At 46.0% G+C, this 19,902-nt stretch overlaps 1 protein-coding gene across 5 annotated transcripts; it reads left to right on the top strand.

Moving 5' to 3' along the window:
• Positions 1-158: 158 nt before the first annotated feature.
• senp7b (SUMO specific peptidase 7b) lies at positions 159-18,112 on the top strand. Of its 5 annotated transcripts, none has more exons than XM_064310097.1 (23): positions 159-278; positions 986-1,145; positions 1,643-1,744; positions 2,162-2,277; positions 3,318-3,389; positions 5,319-5,404; positions 5,781-5,962; positions 7,045-7,363; positions 7,521-7,663; positions 8,001-8,159; positions 8,750-8,783; positions 9,039-9,230; positions 10,038-10,300; positions 10,730-10,863; positions 11,078-11,194; positions 11,371-11,490; positions 11,965-12,057; positions 12,511-12,605; positions 13,657-13,697; positions 13,856-13,899; positions 14,698-14,766; positions 15,604-15,754; positions 16,084-18,112. In XM_064310097.1, the coding sequence occupies exons 2-23, from the start codon at positions 1,038-1,040 to the stop codon at positions 16,216-16,218; spliced, it is 2,775 nt and encodes a 924-aa protein (XP_064166167.1). In that variant the 5' UTR covers positions 159-278; positions 986-1,037; the 3' UTR covers positions 16,219-18,112. The 5 variants fall into 5 exon arrangements, with proteins under 5 accessions (XP_064166167.1, XP_064166169.1, XP_064166170.1 ...); XM_064310099.1 differs by having other exon boundaries at positions 10,733-10,863; XM_064310098.1 differs by lacking the exon at positions 159-278 and adding an exon at positions 359-557.
• The last annotated feature ends 1,790 nt before the right edge of the window (positions 18,113-19,902 follow it).

Below are 19,902 nucleotides of genomic sequence, written 5' to 3' on the forward strand. Positions count from 1 at the left end.
TATAGAGATTTGTATATCCCCCCCAATGGTAATATATGTAGCTACATTCCTTTGTACGTATTATCTTTGTTTTGAACTTGTACTTCCATTTGTCAAAAAAATAAAAAATAAAATAAAAATGGGACAGCCAAAAATTTGTGATGGATAGAACTCTACATCCAACCAGAGGCAGCTTTCTGACCCTCAACACTCAATTATGATAACTTCCGGTCGGAAGAGGAAGTAAATTTGCTTGTCTCTGTTGTACGAAGCGGACGTATATTTAATGACTTTGTTTTGTAAGTTTATTTATGAACTATAATCAAGGAATTGAAAATAACTGAACACTTATCTGTGGATTAAACTCTTGACTATGCAGTCCCCCCTTGCACTTGCTTTTTGATTTGATAACGTTAAGTCTGGAAATTAAAATGCACCTAGATGGCTAGCCGGTTGCTTTGTTGTTGCTAGCTGGTTTGTTAGCCTTTAATGTGGAAATTAACTGCGTCGCACTGGTTATGTTGCCATTTCAAGTCTATTAGGCACTACTGCTAACAAACACAGCCCAGCGTTAGAAGGTAGACAAGTTTGTTTGCTAATTAACGGCCGGAATGTTCAAACAAGACCAATGGTTCCTGACATTTAGCTAGCTAGCTAGCTACATAGCTAGGTAGACAACAATCATTCTGTAGTAATGACTGCAGGTCGCTAGCTGTGTGGTGTATGTGGCCCGGGAAGCTAATTGTTTTGTGTTTTACTGCTTTTCATAGTGTTCCTGCGTTGTCTAAGCTTGCTAACTGTAGCTAGCTGGTTTACTAACATTTTGTGCTTCGCTCGCTAGGGTAGATTATTGTCGCACGACGAAAATCAAGCACGCTAGTTCTGATGTGTGTGACAGTTTTAGTTTTAATATAAAGTTGCAATTTGTTTAGAATTTGAGGTTTTTGCACCGGACAGCATCACACTACATGCGTTTCTGGTTGAAAATATATACTTTTTTGTACAGCTCCGTGCCAGTGCCCGGGTGGGCACGCAGGACCAGCACGCTTTCCGCTGTGATGCCAAGTACAGCTCAGGTCAGAAGACCCTCAGGTGGGAGCGCAGTCCACCCGGAGGAAAGGAAAACAAAGACCGTCTCAAGCCCCGACAAATTAACCAGCTCTGTTGTACGTAGCTATCTTGGTAGTATCTACTATTCATGTAGTTTTTATCTTTTATCGCAGACCGTTTGTCTATTGTTGGAAGATAAATGTATGTTGTTCTTCCTGGTGATTTCTTGCTGAGTTTCTAAGTTCGAAGGATTGGAATTCAGTTGTTAATGCTAGTATATACATCTCAGAGAAGATCCAACGGGACGTTATTCACTTGGGAAGCTAGAAGTCCTAGATCTATTGTTGTTTATGTTGGGCTGGAGATGGAACACTGGGTGGCTCAGAATTAATAATGGTTTTCAGTATTAAGCACATGTAGTTTAGTCTTTTCATGTTGGATAACAAAGGGATAATTTTCTTCTATCTTTTGTATAGGCTACATTTGGTTAACGGTAAAATCTTTTTGAAAAGTGTTTCTTCATTTTTGAGTCATGTGGCATGGAAAAATCTAGCACTTTCACCATGAAAAATATATACTCCCACAGATCCCTAAGCCTATTCCTGTTTTTCAGATGGCCAGTACTTTCAGAATCCCCAAGAGGAAGTCCTCGGAGGACAGGTGCACACAGATGGCGTCACCTCTGTCCCGCCTCCAAGATACCCACGAACAGAAGGTAAGAAGAACTGTTAGGCTATCCTCAAAAATCAAGCTTCTGTAAGATGCTTACATGTAGCAACTGGTGAATAGTTGTGTAAATGAAGTGTTGTGTAAATATCTATGTATTTCTGCTTCATTAGACTTTAACGCTTTAAACTTGAGTTGACTGAGAGTGGTTTCTGCTAAGTTATGGTTGTGTTCAGTGTCATGTATTGGGAGCCCAGGAAAGGCTTTCCATTGTTCTTGTTGAGGTACAATCATTGTTGTATGCAGCACTCTTGTCCGTCTTCTCAGCCACTGAATCTTGGAAGGCTTTAATGAACAGAACTCCTAGCTACGTGACCAGTGTTTCTTTCAGGAAGCAGTGTGTTTGACAATCCTAAAGAAGGATTTCATACCGCAGTGGAATGACAGCGTCCTGTCTTTAATGTAGATGCAGTGGACTAAGTTCACGGGCGGTGGTAGGAGAGGTCATGAATGCAGGCCCGTGAATGGAAACATCTCTTCAAATGGCAGTCGAATGGCGTCAGGCAGCGGCAATGCACGAAGGTAGGGTGCGCTGTCCCTCCCACCACACCCAATGTGAAAATTCCATTTGATAGAACTGCATTCGATTGTCAAACACTTAACTTGTACATGGGCCAAAAGTTCTATAGCTGAAGGAACAAGGATTGCAGCATCCATTAATATTAAAGTTTAAAAATGTTTGGGCCTTCCAGTATTGTGCCTGAAGGTGGGTGTAGTTTTCAGTGGATATGTTTTTTTCAGCTATTTAGCACATTGAGGTTAAGTACATTGCTCAGGGGTATAAGGGCAATTCCTCACTTGGGAATGGAACCTACAACCTTGGCACTGCATGCCCAGTTCCCTAACCATTATACTGCACTGCTGTCCTGAAAGAGAATGTGCTCATTGCCAAATAAACAAGACCAGGTCAAAACGTAGTATATGGCGGGACCAGCCGACCAATGGTGTAACTTCATAAGTCGGTTAACCAATGGTGTAATTTCATCGCTCTGTCACAGACATTCGCGTTTGTAGGGCTGGCCCCGCTGTTGCGGTCCAGCCAAAAAGGGAAACTCCCCCAAAGGGGAGAAGTAAATACCGAAATGCTTCAAAAATGCTCTTTTATTTTTCTCAGAAGTCTAGGAGTGTGAAAGTTAGATATAAAGCAGCCTCCTCACTTTGGCACACCTCGACACTTACATCGCAATGAAAAATAAATGTCTTTTAAAACAAAAACATCTGTTTTCGGGCATGGATGCAGTTTTAAAATTTGTCACCAGATGGCAGACTTCAATAATAAATGTATGTACAGTATGTGAGGAAGAGTCGGCCTTTCAGTGTCATAAAATCACAAGCTCTGATTGGGTGGTGATTAGGATGAAGAAGATGAATATTACTTATTTATATTTATAATTAAATTTCTCTGCAAAATCTATTTTGCAGTAGTCATTTACTGAGAGACACTTTTTCTCCAGCGGGTCTTAATCCGAAAACATCTGAGTCTAAATGTAGCACATTTCTATCTGAAGCTTAGAAGTGCCGCAGGTATTTCTGCCCCACTGAGCGTGTGTCCTCTCTCCCAGCATGGATGCCAGGCTGGTCCTGACAGACATCCTGAAGACAGAGCTGGGACGGGAATACCTGAGCGGAGGAAGGCAAGATATTACACACACACACACACACACACACACACACACACATACACACACACTCACACATATACACACACACACTCACACATATACACACACATACACACACACACACACACACACACACTCACACACACTCAGCAAACACACACATACACACATGTATACACACACACACACACACACTCACACACACTCAGCAAACACACACACACACACCACAAACAACACTACACACAACACTACACACACACACACACTCACACATAACACACACACATCACACACACTCACAACACACACACACACACACACACATACACACACACACACACACACACAACACACACACACACACATCACACATGCAACACACCACACACACATATACACACATATCACACACACACACACACGCACACAAATACACACAACCACACACACTCAGAAAACACACACATACACACATGTATACACACACACACACACACACACACACACATGTATACACACACACACACACACACACTCAACAAACACACACATGTATACACACACACACATTCAACAAAGACACACACACATACATGCGTTCAACAAAGACACACACACACACACACACTCAACAAACACACATACACACATACAACAAACACACATGCACACATACCCACACACACACACTCAACAAACACACACACGCGCGCGCACACACACACATGCGCACTCATGCACAATAACTAGCTAGCTGCCTAACCAACTAATTAGTGCTTCTTTGCTAGCTAACAGCAAGACTTTTGATAGTCTAAAGGCTTTAATGTAGCTCACAACGGCTCGCCTGTACGCTCGCTGTCTTCTGAGTGTATCTGGAATAAATCGACATAATCCAAAATAAAACCGTAATGGTGCATCTTCAGATTTAGTTCTTTCACTCCTCACACAGCTTTTTAAAAAACTATTACTTAAATTCGAATCCATACTGACTCATCCCGATATAAATATGGTCTGTTTTTCTATTGCTTGTTTTTCTAACCTCAATTTTCTAAACCATTCCTACACGTAAACACTATGACAATTTACTCAGGGGATTGGATTTCCCTTTAGCTAAATTAAAATACAGTTTATACTGTAGTGACAAATACTCAGTGACAATGATTGGTGGAAACCCATTATTATTCTTCTGTTCCTGTGGTCAGAATGAAACAATCACATGTGCCACAATATATAACAAAAAGCACAGCTTGACCAGAGTGTATGATTGACAGAGCCAAGGTATTTTTTGGCCACAGGGGGTGCATTTTACCTCTGAGGATATTCAGAGGGTATGTCCCATCAATATTCAATATTTAATATTCAGTCAGTATTCAGAGGGTGTGATGGACTTAAGTTGTGTGCAAGTTAAGATAAATGCCTGAAACATGCTAAAGTCTGCACTTAATTCTCCATGTTGGGATTCCCCCTATATTATGAAATGTCAACAATACTGTTTTTTAACATTTCTGGTTGCTGACAAAGTGGGAGGGGAACATGATATTAAAAGAATAATAAAGTGAATTGTTACCGAACCATGTTATGTTTTCTTTCCAGTATGCATACAGTCACATGACATGGTTCTGCATAATATATTGAATATATCCTCTTATTTGGGTATTTTCAATCAATATATTGGTATTGGAAAAATTACAGTATCGCTGCACCCTTTTCCCGCTGTCAGTTATTCTCTCATTGACAACCATTCTCCACCTACCTGACTCTGTATGACTAGATGTTGGATTTTTACTAGTAATGCCATAGCGGCCTAGCTTTATAGGTGACTTTGCCTTTTGTGATAACTTCTGAATGTGCTGGACCCTACATGTATGTTGTTCGGTTTTCATTGGGAGCCAGTGAATTGCTTTTGTCGGCGGTTTGACCTGTCGATGGTTCCCTCAGGTCCCGTCCCAAACGAGCGTCGGACACGCTCTGCCAGGATCTGCGGCGGGACGGCGGGTCGTGGAGGACCAGCACCGGGGGGCGAGGTTCGTGCCCCCGCAGTGTCACGCACACTTCATTCCTGCTCCAGAAGGACGAGTGTCTCTCCCAAATCTCTCTCTTCTGTCTCTTTCCCAGCTCTGTGCCAGTTATGGGTCACCCTCTTTTAGCTTGTTCATTATAAAGAAGGTTGTTTTGTTACGGTTATTCATAAGGACAGTGTTTGCCTGTTGAAGGTGTTTTTTTAAGGGACATGGTGCTACAGGAGCACTGTGTGACCATAATGTCTGTGATGATGTCCTGTTTTCTGGGTGTGAAGTGTTGGAGTTGTGTGCAGAGGTGTTTAGTGTGTGGTAAGTGGGTGGGTCCCGGAGGTGCACTGAGCCGTGGGGTTCGTTCATTCCCCTGGTTTGGGTCCCCCAGGTCCGGTGCAGTCGGAGTCCAGTGGGGGTGGGGGATTGGACAGGAGGCGCCCCCTCATCAAGGACACGACCCTGCCCCTGAGTCGCGGGGGGGACGGGCCGGAGGAAGCCGTGTTCGAGGACCTCAGATGCGCAAAACCTCCCTCCCGAAACGAGGACTGCACTACTGCGCATAACAAAGAGGTATCCCCTCTCTCTCTGACTGACTGACTGACTGACTGACTGACTGACTGATGACTGATGACTGATACTGCGACAGATGGAAGAAGAGAAGGAGAATCAGAAGAAGAGACAGACAGACAACAGCCAAGCAGACGAGAAGAACGACAGAAAGACAGAACAGAAGGAGCAACAGATCTGACTGACTGAACGAAGACTGATGACTGACGACTGACTGACTGACTGACTGGCTGATGGATTAGCTGACTGACTGACTGACTGACTGACTGACTGACTGACTGACTGACTGACTGACTGACTGACTGACTGACTGACTGACTGACAGACTGACTGAAATAAAGACTGATGCACTGTATGGTGCGTATACAGATGGATAGATATGGTGTTAGTGGATTAGTGGGTGGATGAATCAGAAATGAATGATTGATTGATGATTGGCCCTTGGATTGTGTTACGTCTCAAAAGCCAGCCCAAGTTGCAATGACTGTGATGGAGAGTAACACAGAAAATGACACAAAATCAGAAAAGGAGTCAAAATCTACATACAGTAACGAAAGATAAGATTTAAGTGGCCATACGTAGGTTACAGGATGTAAATACCCAGGCAGTAAATAGGCTAGAGCTACACAGTAGGCTACTCCTTATCTAAACACATCCCAGAACTAAACCTCCCTACTGGCGCAAAGCAAAAGGTCCTCCAGCAAATACTCTCCCTACTCTGGCCTAACTATCTAAAAACATGCTAAAACAAGAAGGAAAAGACAACCGCCTGACCGCTTGTAACCTACAACAAAAGTACTCGAACACAAAAAAACCGAAAACAAAACCTACCGCAAAACATGGCAGCTGCAAATCGTAACAGCACCAGGAAACAAAAGCAGTCTTAAAAGGAGTCTCAGAGTCAAAACGAATCTCTAGAAGTGCAGAGTCCGCTGGCTTTTTGTTAACCTGGGCTATCAGATGAACACAGGTGTGCATCATCAGCATACAAGTGCTCTGGCCCTCAATCAGCTCCACCTGCAGAACCAGAGCACGTAACGGATAGATGTGAGCATTGACCGTGCTCTTTTCCTGGTTTTCTCCAGGAGAGGAGGAAGGATGCTCTGGTGAGGAGGAATGGAGAGGGGAGCGAGAACGGAGAGCTGGAGAGTGATGACGAAGAGCGCGGCATCGTGGGACCGTCCAGGCGTAGTGTCCTTCAGCACTCAGACAAGAGTGTGCGTCAGGGGGGGACCCCGAAACGCCGTTTTGCGGAGTTGCAGGGTAGACCCCCCTCCACTGGCTCAACCTCAGGCTCTGACCCTCAGACCCCCCCCAGGCAAGGGGACAGAGACAAGAGAACCCCCCCGAAGTTATCCCCCTCCAACCGACCAAAGAAACCCAAGCTGGGCACCTTAGAACCCAGTGAGTGCTCTCTCTCTCTGTCAAGTTATCTGTCACTATCTATTTTGGTCAAATTTTTCTCTCTATTTGTCTCTAATTATTCTTGTCTCAGTTTATCTATCACTCTTCAGATTTTGATTTAACCATCTCTTTCTCTCTCGTGCTCTCTGTCTCTCAGTCGTTCTGTCCAGTGATGATGGTGAGGATGAAGAAGGTGACTCCGCCTCAGAGTCTAGCCCCACCCTCCCTCAGGTGAGGGTTGTTGCTCCCAGGATAGAGACCCAGAGTGAACTGCATCCAGAGGAAACGACTAATGCACAGGTGAAGTCACTTTACTGCTCCCGATTACTTCAGTATTTCATTTGATTCACTTACACGGTATCCATTTTATTTGTATTATTGAGAACGCATGCAAAAGTGCGATTATATCAAGGATTTATGGGGGTCACGTTACCATGGCAACTCTGCTAATGCGCACATGAATGTTATCTGAGCTGTCTGTATTTCGTGTGACCTCGGACACATGGGAGTCTTGGAATTCTGGGAAATGGAGTGTGCCCATTCAGGAGTCTGTGCCTGTTTCCTGAAAGCGCATCTGTAAGCACTTAGTTTAGCGTGCAGATTTCTAGAGCCCAGTGTTGTCTTGTGTGTGTTCCAGGCCATTGCTGAGGAGTTGGTGATCCCAGGTTTGAGTCTGGTGGAGGAGCCCGAGGAGGAGCCCTCTGATATGCCCTCTGATATGCCCTCTTTCATCGAGCTGGCCTTCTCTGCCCTGTACGTGGGCTCGCTGAGGGCCGAATCCAACGGCAGTATCTCTGTGAGTAACACCCCAAATCCCCCCATTGACACAGAACAGCCTACTTTCCCCTCTGTCCAAGCAGTAATACCCTTAATTACTGACACTAGTCAGATCATCACAGTTGTATTGACGGTCTTGCTCATAGTCTTACACACCGTCTTACTGGCGGTTTTACACACTGTTTTACTGACTGTGTTTCACTCAGGCTTAATGTCAATTATTAAACTTAGTCTTACTGACAGTCTCACGGACAGTCTTACTGACAGTCAGTCATTGGACCTCTGCTGTCTCTTGCTATGAGTCTCATGAATAATGATTATGAAATGAAACATTAGTCAGCAGGGTATTTTTTTAGTGCTGACATGTCTACATGTATTAGCGTGGGAACTGTCTCCCTCCAACATTTGTACACCATTAAGGTGATGTATAAAATGCAAGTCCCAGTGCTCCAGTGATCTTCTGTAGGGAGATTTTATGTTACGAGGAGCAGTAAACCCACCAATTTCATGTCTGCCACCATTTTCAAAATGGTATGTAAAAATGTCTCTGCCCTGTGACTGTAACATGTTGCTTAAATTAATCACTCATGTGTTTCCCTCTTATTGCAGATCACTAATGACAGCATCACCATTCCTCTCAGAGGTAATCACTGAGAGTGCTCAGAGTGCTCTGCTCCTGATACATCCCCTGCTTGGTGCTGATGGGCTTTTTCAGAAGCCTGGGAATTGGCACGACGATGGTGCCATTTTTCATCTTTTCTCCCTGACATAATTCCCTTTGAAATAAGAAAAGAAATATTCTTGGAAGGTTTAATTTGTAGCATACTTGGCCCTGTAGACAAGAGAGATTTCAGTGTTCTTGTGTCGTGAGCCGCTCCCTCTGTCCCCCCCCTCTCAGACTCCTCAGGTTTGCCGGAGGTTGCCGTGGCGTTGGTGACCTCGGAGCTACGCAGGTACGGCATTTGGGACGGGGGTGTCCTAGAGGGCAAGGAGGGGCACACTCCCTCTCTCCTCTTCCTCTGGGTGTCGGACGCCCAGGCACGGCTGGTCCAGGCTGAGCTGTCTGCAATCCACCCAGTACACAACCCAGGTAAGGCTCTGACTCTTAAACCAACACATACAGATCTGTGACTCTTAAACCAACACATACAGATCTGTGACTCTTAAACCAAAACACAGCTCTGTGACTCTTATACCAACACATACAGATCTATGACTCTTAAACCAAACACATACAGATCTGTGACTCTTAATCCAAACACATACAGATCTGTGACTCTTAAACCAAACACATACAGATCTGTGACTCTTATACCAACACATACAGATCTATGACTCTTAAACCAAACACATACAGATCTGTGACTCTTAAACCAACACATACAGCTCTGTGACTCTTAAACCAACACATACAGATCTGTGACTCTTAAACCAACACATACAGATCTGTGACTCTTAAACCAAACACATACAGATCTGTGACTCTTATACCAACACATACAGCTCTGTGACTCTTAAACCAACACACAGCTCTGGTGACTCTTAAATCAACACATACAGATCTGTGACTCTTAAACCAACACACAGCTCTGGTGACTCTTAAACCAACACATACGGGATCTGTGACTCTTAAACCAAACACATACAGATCTGTGACTCTTATACCAACAGACACAGATCTGTGACTCTTAAACCAACACATACAGCTCTGTGACTCTTAAACCAACACATACAGCTCTGTGACTCTTAAGCCAATTGTGTGTTTGTGTGCATTTGTGTTTGTGTGTGCGTGTATGTATGTGTGTGTTTGTGTGCATGTGTGTGTGTATGTGTGCGTGCGCATGTGTGTGTGTGTGTGTGTGTATGCGTGTGTGCATGTGTCTGCGTGCGTGCGCAGGTCTGGCCAGCCCCTTCCTCCTGCTGTGTCTGAAGGAGAACCTGGAGGGCCTGCATGGCGTGCTGCTGAACTCCTTCATGGAGGTCCTGGCGCTGCAGTGCGGGGTCCCGGCGCTGATGCAGCCCTTCACCTGGAGCGAGGGCGTGGCCCTGATCCACAGGGTCGGTCACCACGCCCAACTCCTCTCCCTCCTGGGCCAGGAGGCTGCCGAACCTTACCAAAACCCGCAGGAGGACTCAGACCCCCACCCCGGCCCTGCGCAGGTAATTACCCCCCCCATTACATTTATAAAATCATATCACACAGTGCCGTGAAGAAGCATTTAATATGTTATTGCATATTTGTCACACTGAATGGTTTCAGATCTTTACACAAAATGTCAAATTAGACAAAGGGAACCTGAGTAAACCCAAAGCACAAATCAGAATGTTGGTACTGTGTAGTGGAGTGCTGTGGTATTTTGGTTCTGATGAGTGGTAGTGTGGTATTTGGGTTCTGATGAGTGGTGGTGTGGTATTTTGGTTCTGATGAATACTGTGGTATTTGGGTTCTGGTGAGTGCTGTGGTGTTTTGGTTCTGATGAATACTGTGCTATTTGGGTTCTGATGGGTGCTGTGGTGTGTCAGTTCTGGTGAGTGCTGTGGTATTTCGGTTCTGACCTGACGGGTTGGTCCCGGGCCTGTGTTTCCCAGCAGGAGAGTCCGGGTCAGTCCAAGCCCTCCTACACGCTGCGCCACCGCAGAGTCGGAAGCACGTACTCCGTGTCCATCGCCCCGAGGCCCGGTCCAGCCTGGAGCCGCTCCAAGCACCAGGGCCCGCCCCGCAGGTGACCCGGAACGGCCCAGTCCCGCCTCCTTCAGAACCCTGTTCTCTGCCCGTGCTTTGGGCTAAGCGTGTGTGTCAGGCACTGTGCAGCTGAAGAACAGCCTGAATAAGCCTTTGAGTTGCATTTACACGCAGCCGTGTTGGGAACAAAAAAAAAAAAAAGCATTTACAGTTGAATTTTGAGCTCTTTGTCTTGGTTCTGTTTTCGTCTGCAGGTTAATTCTGTTCCCCCCGCCTCCCACCAAGGGAGGAATCAGCGTCACCACCGAAGACCTGGAGTGCCTGGACAACGGGGAGTTCCTGAACGACGTCATCATCGACTTCTATCTCAAGTAATCAGCGGCCTCGGCCGAGCGCCTCCTCAACGTCTCCTCAGCTTCCTCGTGTCTGTCGTCAGGCTCCGCTTTCCTCGGAGTCCGCGCGAATTAAAAACCCGAGCCGTCTGGCGCGCGAGCCGCGATTTCGCCCGCGAGGCCGAGTCACGGTGCCGTGTTTCCCCCCCGTTCAGGTACCTGATGCTGGAGAAGGCTCCCAAGGCCGTCGCCGAGAGGTCGCACGTCTTCAGCAGCTTCTTCTACCGGCAGCTCACCCGCAAGGACAACGTCAGCGAAGAAACGTCGGTCTGCTCGTAAGCATGGCTTTTCTTTTTCCCCCTCTCACACTGGCTCCTGGATATAAGGAGCTTCTCGGAGCTGCATGGGTTAGGTCGCACATTGCGCTTAACGCAGTGTACATTACTGCCATTTAACTGGCCCTCCTATCCAGAGCGACTTATGCAGTTACACTTTTTTTTTAAACATTGTATTCATTTGCACTGCTAGATATTTACAGTGGCAGGACCCCTCCTAGGAATCAAACCTGAAAAATTTGGGTTCCAAGCCCAGTTCCTTAATCATTGTTCTGCCCTGTCCCCCCCCCCCAGTGTAGTGTGGGGTTAATTTGGCACTGCAGTCTGCTGGAGCTCAGGTTAAACTGAGACGTGAGAAAATACGGGATCGGTGATGTGAAGATGTGGTGTGATTGGATGGTGATCTAAGGATGCGTTGTGATTGGCTGGTGGAGCGGGTGATGCAATGATGTGATTGGCTGTTTCCTTTTGCAGGGCGCAGCAGAGACGACACCAGCGAGTGCGGACGTGGACCCGGCACGTGGACATCTTCAGCAAGGATTACCTATTTGTGCCTGTCAATCAGGAGTGAGTGACAGCCTCATTGAATCATTCGCGCTACAGTATCATGTTGCCTGAGCATTGCCTGTGATGGGATCATGTTTCCTGAACATTGCGTAAGCATTGCCTGAGCGTTACCTGTGTTGGGATCATGTTTCCTGAACATTGCTTAAGCATTGCCCGAGCGTTACCTGTGTTGGGATCATGTTTCCTGAACATTGCGTAAGCATTGCCTGAGCGTTACCTGTGTTGGGATCATGTTTCCTGAACATTGCTTAAGCATTGCCCGAGCGTTACCTGTGTTGGGATCATGTTTCCTGAACATTGCGTAAGCATTGCCTGAGCGTTACCTGTGTTGGGATCATGTTTCCTGAACATTGCTTAAGCATTGCCCGAGCGTTACCTGTGTTGGGATCATGTTTCCTGAACATTGCGTAAGCATTGCCTGAGCATTGCCTGTGTGGTGCTCGCTGTTTTTAGGGCTCACTGGTACCTGGTGGTCATCTGCTTTCCTGGACTGCTGGAGCCCCAGACTGAGCGATGGAGCCGGGAGAACTGCCTGGACAAAGAGTCCTGTAAGTCCAAACCCATGGCTCCTCCCTCTGTCTCAAACAAGCCCTGTCAGTCCAAACCCATGGCTCCTCCCTCTGTCTCAAACAAGCCCTGTCAGTCCAGACCCATGGCTCCTCCCTCTGTCTCAAACAAGCCCTGTCAGTCCAAACCCATGGCTCCTCCCTCTGTCTCAAACAAGCCCTGTCAGTCCAAACCCATGGCTCCTCCCTCTGTCTCAAACAAGCCCTGTCAGTCCTAACCCATGGCTCCTCCCTCTTTCTCAAACAAGCGCTGTCAGTCCGAAGCACTGGCTCCTCCCTCATTCACAAATTAGCCCTGTCAGTCCAAACCTGCGGCTCCTTATGAACTTTATTTATTCAAATGTTTGTGTGTGATGCATCTTGAGTAGTACTGCACCACAGACCTTACTTTGGCTTATTTTTGGACCTGCCAGAGTTGGCTCCCATTTCTAGGTTGAGCAGTTAAGAAGAGTGATTGTTAGTTAAGCTCCTGTAGCTTGGTTAAGTAGTTAAGTGTGATAATTGGCTCCTGTACCCGGGTTGAGTAGTTGAGGGTGATAATTGGCTCCTGTAGCTAGGTTGAGTATTTAAGAGGAGTGATAATTGGCTCCTGTAGCTTTGTTGAGTAGTTAAGAGTGATAGTTGGCTCCTGTAGCTTTGTTGAGTAGTTAAGTGTGATAATTGGCTCCTGTACCCAGGTTGAGTAGTTAAGAGTGATAGTTGGCTCCTGTAGCTTTGTTGAGTAGTTAAGTGTGATAATTGGCTCCTGTACCCAGGTTGAGTAGTTAAGTGTGATAATTGGCTCCTGTAGCTTTGTCGAGTAGTTAAGAGTGATAATTGGCTCCTGTACCTGGGCTGAGTGTTTGGGCATAATGTTCACGTGATACACACCGCGTGTTTGGGGGCATCTGTCTTCAGTCCAGTGCATTTCAAACGGCCTCCAAACGCATGCGGGAGCTGGGACCCAATAACACAGGCGTGTGTGTGACTGTGTGTGACTGTGTGTGACTGTGCGACTGTGTGTGACTGTGTGTGTGACTGTGTTCTCCCGCAGGTGGAAGGGAGGACAGGCGGATGACCGGACACAGCGTGCCGGTAAAGTATCTCTGGCCACGAAGGTCATCGCAGTTTCCAACAAACGTGCCGTAATCTATTAAAAGCTGTAAAAACGAATTGAACGCCTTGAGTAGTAATACCTTTAACGGTTAATGCGTTTGTAACGTGTGTGTGGTCGCCCCTCTGTTCCCTCTTAGGAGTGTACACAGCTCGGCTGCAAGCGGGAAAAGGTCTGTAAAAGGTGAGATGCAGTCACTGTCACAGCACTGCAGGGCTCTGTGCTGCTGCTGGACTTCGGTCTGATACACGCAAGAGGGTCTTTACGGCATTGAGTCCCATTATCAGTATTCTGTACTAAAGTGAGTGTGTTAGGTGGTCTGTGCAATGCCTTCTGTTATTACAGGTCTGGTGTCTGTAGTGGTCTGTATGAATGTGACTGTTTTAGCTGGTGTATGTTGTGGTCTGTATGGATGTGACTGTATTAGCTGGTGTCTGTAGTGGTCTGTATGAATGTGACTGTATTAGCTGGTGTCTGTAGCGGTCTGTATGAATGTGACTGTATTAGCTGGTGTCTAGTGGTCTGTATGAGTGTGACTGTATTAGCTGGTATCTGGTGCAGTCTGTATGAATGTGACTGTATTATCTGGTTTATGTTGTGGTCTGTATGAATGTGACTGTATTATCTGGTTTATGTTGTGGTCTGTATGAATGTGACTGTAGTAGCTGGTGTCTGTAGCGGTCTGTATGAGTGTGACTGTATTAGCTGGTGTCTGTAGTGGTCTGTATGAGTGTGACTGTATTAGCTGGTGTCTGTAGTGGTCTGTATGAATGTGACTGTATTAGCTGGTATCTGGTGCAGTCTGTATGAATGTGGCTGTATTAGCTGGTAAATGTTGTGGTCTGTATGAATGGGACTGTTTTAGCTGGTGTATGTTGTGGTCTGTATGAATGTGACTGTATTAGCTGGTGTCTGTAGCGGTCTGTATGAATGTGACTGTATTAGCTGGTGTCTGAAGCAGTCTTTATGCTCCTCTTACAGACCCTGCATTCTCGTCATGAACTCTCTGAAACTCTCCTACCATGAGCGTGTTCTCAAACTCTTACGGGAGTAAGTATTCAGCAAGTCCTCACAATGCATGTGCATTTGTGTAGGCTGTGTGTGTGTGTGCATATGTGTGTGTGTTTGTGTGTCTGTCTGTCTGTGTGTGTGCATGTGTGTATATCTGTGTGTCTGTGTGCGTCCATGTGTTGAGAGTGTGGTGTGTGTGTGTGTGTGAGTTGAGTGTGTGAGAGTTGACTTGTAGGGTAAAGCGACTCTCTCTCAGGTACCTGCAGGTGGAGTGGGAGGTGTGTGTGTGTGAGTTGTAGGGTAAAGCGACTCTCTCTCTCTCTCCCTCTCTCCCTCTCTCTCTCTCTCTCAGGTACCTGCAGGTGGAGTGGGAGGTGTGTGTGTGTGAGTTGTAGGGTAAAGCCTCTCTCTCTCTCAGGTACCTGCAGGTGGAGTGGGAGGTGTGTGTGTGTGAGTTGTAGGGTAAAGTGGCTCTCTCTCTCTCTCTCTCTCTCAGGTACCTGCAGGTGGAGTGGGAGGTGTGTGTGTGTGTGAGTTGTAGGGTAAAGCGTCTCTCTCTCTCTCTCTCTCTCTCTCAGGTACCTGCAGGTGGAGTGGGAGGTGTGTGTGTGTGAGTTGTAGGGTAAAGTGGCTCTCTCTCTCAGGTACCTGCAGGTGGAGTGGGAGGTGTGTGTGTGTGTGTGAGAGTTGTAGGGTAAAGCGGCTCTCTCTCTCTCTCAGGTACCTGCAGGTGGAGTGGGAGGTGTGTGTGTGTGAGTTGTAGGGTAAAGCGACTCTCTCTCTCTCTCAGGTACCTGCAGGTGGAGTGGGAGGTGTGTGTGTGTGTGTGTGTGTGTGTGAGTTGTAGGGTAAAGCGTCTCTCTCTCTCTCTCTCAGGTACCTGCAGGTGGAGTGGGAGGTGCGGAGGAGCAGTCCTCGGGACTTCACCCCGGAGCAGATGAAGGGGTCGCAGTGCCGGGTCCCCCTGCAGGATAACAGCAGTGACTGTGGGCTCTATCTGCTGCAGTATGTGGAGAGCTTCCTGCAGGTGCTCACCTCCGCTTCCACCTCACACACACACACATACACACACCACGCACGTAAACACACACACACACACACACACACACGCACGCAAACACACACACACACACACACACACTCCATGCACGCAAACACACACACACACACACACCACGCACGCAAACACACACACACACACACACACACACACACAGACACGCACACGTGCCATTATTAAATGTAATGACATCATCACTCCCGCATTTAATGCCTCTTGAAAATAATTATATGCGCTGAAACTGAGCTCCCATCATTGCTCTACTGCCCCTCCCCCTCTGTGCCTGAACCCTGCAGAACCCCGTGGTGCACTTTGAGCACCCCGTGCAGCTGGACCACTGGTTTCCGCGGCGACAGATCCGCAGTAAGCGGGACGAGATACGCGAGATGGTTCTGCAGCTGCACCGGAAACAGCAGGGCTGCGGCAGGTAGCGTAGCCGGTCTGCGCTGACGGCTCGCAGAGGACAATACTGACTGCGCAACCACTTGCTGGTCTGCGCAGACGCCTTGCAGAGGACAGTACTGACTGCGTAGCCACTTGTAGGACTGTGCAGACGGCTCGCAGAGGTCAGTACTGATTGTGCAGCCACTTGTCGAACTGTGCAGACGGCTCGCAGATCACTGTACTGACTGCGCAGATGGCTCGCACAGGACAGTACTGACTGTGCAGCCACTTGCCAGACTGCGCAGACGCTTTGCAGAGGACAGTACTGAATGCGCAGCCACTTGCCAGACTGCGCCCATGTCCTGCAGAGGACAGTACTGACTGCGCAGACGGCCTGCAGAGGACAGTACTGGCTGCGCAGACGGCCTGCAGAGGACAGTACTGTCTGCGCAGACGGCCTGCAGAGGACAGTACTGACTGCGCAGACGGCCTGCAGAGGACAGTACTGACTGTGCAGATGGCCTGCAGAGGACAGTACTGACTGCGCAGATGGCTCGCAGAGGACAGTACTGTCTGCACAGCCACTTGCTGCCTTGCTGAATATACAGTGGCCTCTTTTTAAAAAACAAGAATTTTTAAAAGGCTTAGCTATATTTTTTCTTTTAACATATTTTATAATTTATTTTTCATAAATGTTGTGATATTTGAATCTTTGCAATGGAATGTGATGTGTGTATGTACATATGCTTTTAGGTTTATTAGACAAAAAAAAAAAATCCGTAATGTCATCATGGATCAATCTCACATTTTTTTGTCTACAATTTTACTGTCTTATTCCAAAGTCACGGCTTTAATTTATTTTATATTGTTTCTTGAACCAATGGGCGTTTTATTTTGAAAGAGGTAATAAATCTGAAATGAGGAAATATGCTCTATTGTATTTTTTATTGTTTTTATTTATTTTTGAGTAAAAATTTCTTAAGAACATTCTGCCAGGAAATGTTATTCAGTACACAAGAATATTTTTACTGAATGCCCCTTTGTTTAGAGATGAAATATATGTAAAATATGTTTATACGTGGTAAGTGCCTGTTTTAGGGAAAGGATTGGAAGGGCTGTGTTACATTACATTGCATTACAGGCATTTAGCAGACGCTCTTATCCAGAGCGACTTGCACAAATTTTACATAGCATTTTACATTGCATCCATTTATACAGCTGGACATATACTGAAGCAATGCGGGTTAAGTACCTTGCTCGACAGTATAACCGCAGTGTCCTACCCAGAACCTATGACCTTTTGGTTACAAGCCCAGTTCCTTACCCACTGTGCTACACTGCCGCCCCGCTCTGTATGTCAGCTCGGACGGGTCAAGTGCAGAGGCCAAATTACCCCACGGGGTCAATAAAGTATGCCTTCAACTTATTGTTTGAAACCCACTGCAGATCAACTCTGATTACACCTTAATACATTAATGTTGCATATTGACAAGAAAAACAATTACAGTTACAAAATGAAAGGTACAGATAAGCATAGTATAAGCCATGAGATAAACTAAATATGCGCTGGTTTTACAAACTAAAGTCCTGATGCTGTCGTTGTAGTTGTATATACACTTTGTTGTGACTCAAAACTTAATCGCATCCTTGATCTGGGCTGTAGGATGCAGCTGAAGTTTGCCTGATGAGGGAGATTCATCTGTGTGAGTGTGGTTGTGTTTTCCTCTGTATTTGCACATTTGTCCATGGAAAGCAATTGTATATTTGCCTCCATGTGTTTGTATTGTTGTGCCTGTCTCTGTGGATGTGTTTTGTTTGTGGTTGTGTAGTATACTGTACCTCAGTGTGTGTTTTTGTGTGTGTATTTACATGCTTCTGTGCGGGTATGTTTGTGAATTTCAGTAAAAACAGAGCCCCTAAGCTGGCATGGTCTGTCTCAAACAGTGCGTCTTTGTCTGGTTGTAATCCCCGAGCCTAACTGCCACCACATTTGCTTTTAATAAACAAGACGATTCATTGAGGTAATCTTAACATGAGATTAATTGTGAAAAATGTTCTGTGTAAAAACATAAAAATGTCATTTATTTTCCCCAGCGTTGGATATGATTTTAGATGGTGTATGTTTACCTTCTGTTTCTGTAATAAGCTGCAAGATCAGCGCATACCTTTTCATATTTATGTTGCTCTTTCAGGATGGGATTTTCTTTTGGCAGATATGAGGGCAATTTCTTTTTGATGTGGGAACTATTTTTTTCTTCTGCTTTTACTTGTTTACGAGAATGTCCTCAGTTGTTTTGTTGATTGTCTTTTAATATTAGGTTAGTGGAGGTTATATTGGCTCTCTACAGAGCCTGCTGTGGACACTAAATTGTTCTTGCATATCTGAGTACTTTTACTGACTGTGGCTCACAGGAGCCTGCATTGTTTAATGAATGCTTGAAAGTGACCTTGTCATGACCTTGTCATGTTTCAGACGGGATGCAGGTAAGACACCAGACTAAGGACTGAAAACCACACCCCTCTACAATTTCAGTCACACCCCTCTACGATTGCAGCCACACCCCCGTACTATCAGAGCCACACCCCACTACCATCAGGACCTATGAAATGGGTGAGGTCATGTGTCCCTGTGGAGGGCTAATGGTGTAGAATTATAGAGCTCCAGTTGAAAATGATGTTTGACAAATGTGAGACAACAGGACTTACTGAGAACACTTACTGTACTTTTGCTATCGTGTTGAGCGATTTATATTCTTTTTTTGTGTCACCTATATTATATATATAACCTTTATTCGGTACATTAGGTGGTTCCGAAACTATATAAGAGAGACTGAAATACACTTGACTGTTTTTTTTTTTCTTAGAAAAAGAACCTGAAGATATTTATGTCTTATTGTCTGAGCTTGTGGTTTTGGTACAGCACCTGCTTTTTTTCAATTCGTGGCACATGTAAGCAAGGTTAAGCCGAAGTCAGCAGTGACATTGGAGGCTCTAATGGGGATGAGTGTGAGGCTGGTTTGGGGGTGGCGACTGAGGTGGGAGGGGCTTGACCCCTCGCCACACCCCCACCCCACATTTTCAACGAAGAGTCCGAAGAGCTGGGACATATGGGGAGTGTTTGGATTGTAAGACGATTTATGGGAGAGACTTACTGTTGACTCAATCCCTTGTCAAAATTGAAGAGGCTTCTGTCAAAGAGTGTGAAGGGGAGATTAATGGTGGCCATTTGCAGGACCCCTGCAGGGCATTAAGGGGCTTTGCTGTCTTTACCTCTAAGAATGTGCATTTCATTCTAAACCATATGGAGCCATTTGGGGTGGGGTATTTGTTTTTGTTTTTTTACTGACATATTTTCCCCTGTGAGCCATTAATGTATTTTGTTGTGTGCGTGTTTTTACTCACTTTTACTCAGACACTATCTCTAGAGTGTCCGGAAAGGAAAGATACAGGTTGTATGATTAGGCTCCTGTAATCTGTCTTGAATCACTGCCTCGATCTGGAGCCTCATCAGAATTCATCAGAAGAAATTGCTGGTAAGACCACCAGTTTATTAGGAAAGCACATTCCCGGTGGATGGAAATATCATGTCACATGCATACAAACTGTTAAATACGTTAAATGTTGCTTCTGTTTAAACCAGTTTTTCTCAACCCTGGTCCTGGGGACCCACTGCCCTGCGTGTTTTAGATGTCTCCCTGCTCCAACACACCTGATTCAAATGAATGGGTCGT

Source organism: Anguilla rostrata, chromosome 15 (genome assembly GCF_018555375.3).
Source record: "Anguilla rostrata isolate EN2019 chromosome 15, ASM1855537v3, whole genome shotgun sequence".
NCBI lineage: Eukaryota > Metazoa > Chordata > Actinopteri > Anguilliformes > Anguillidae > Anguilla > Anguilla rostrata.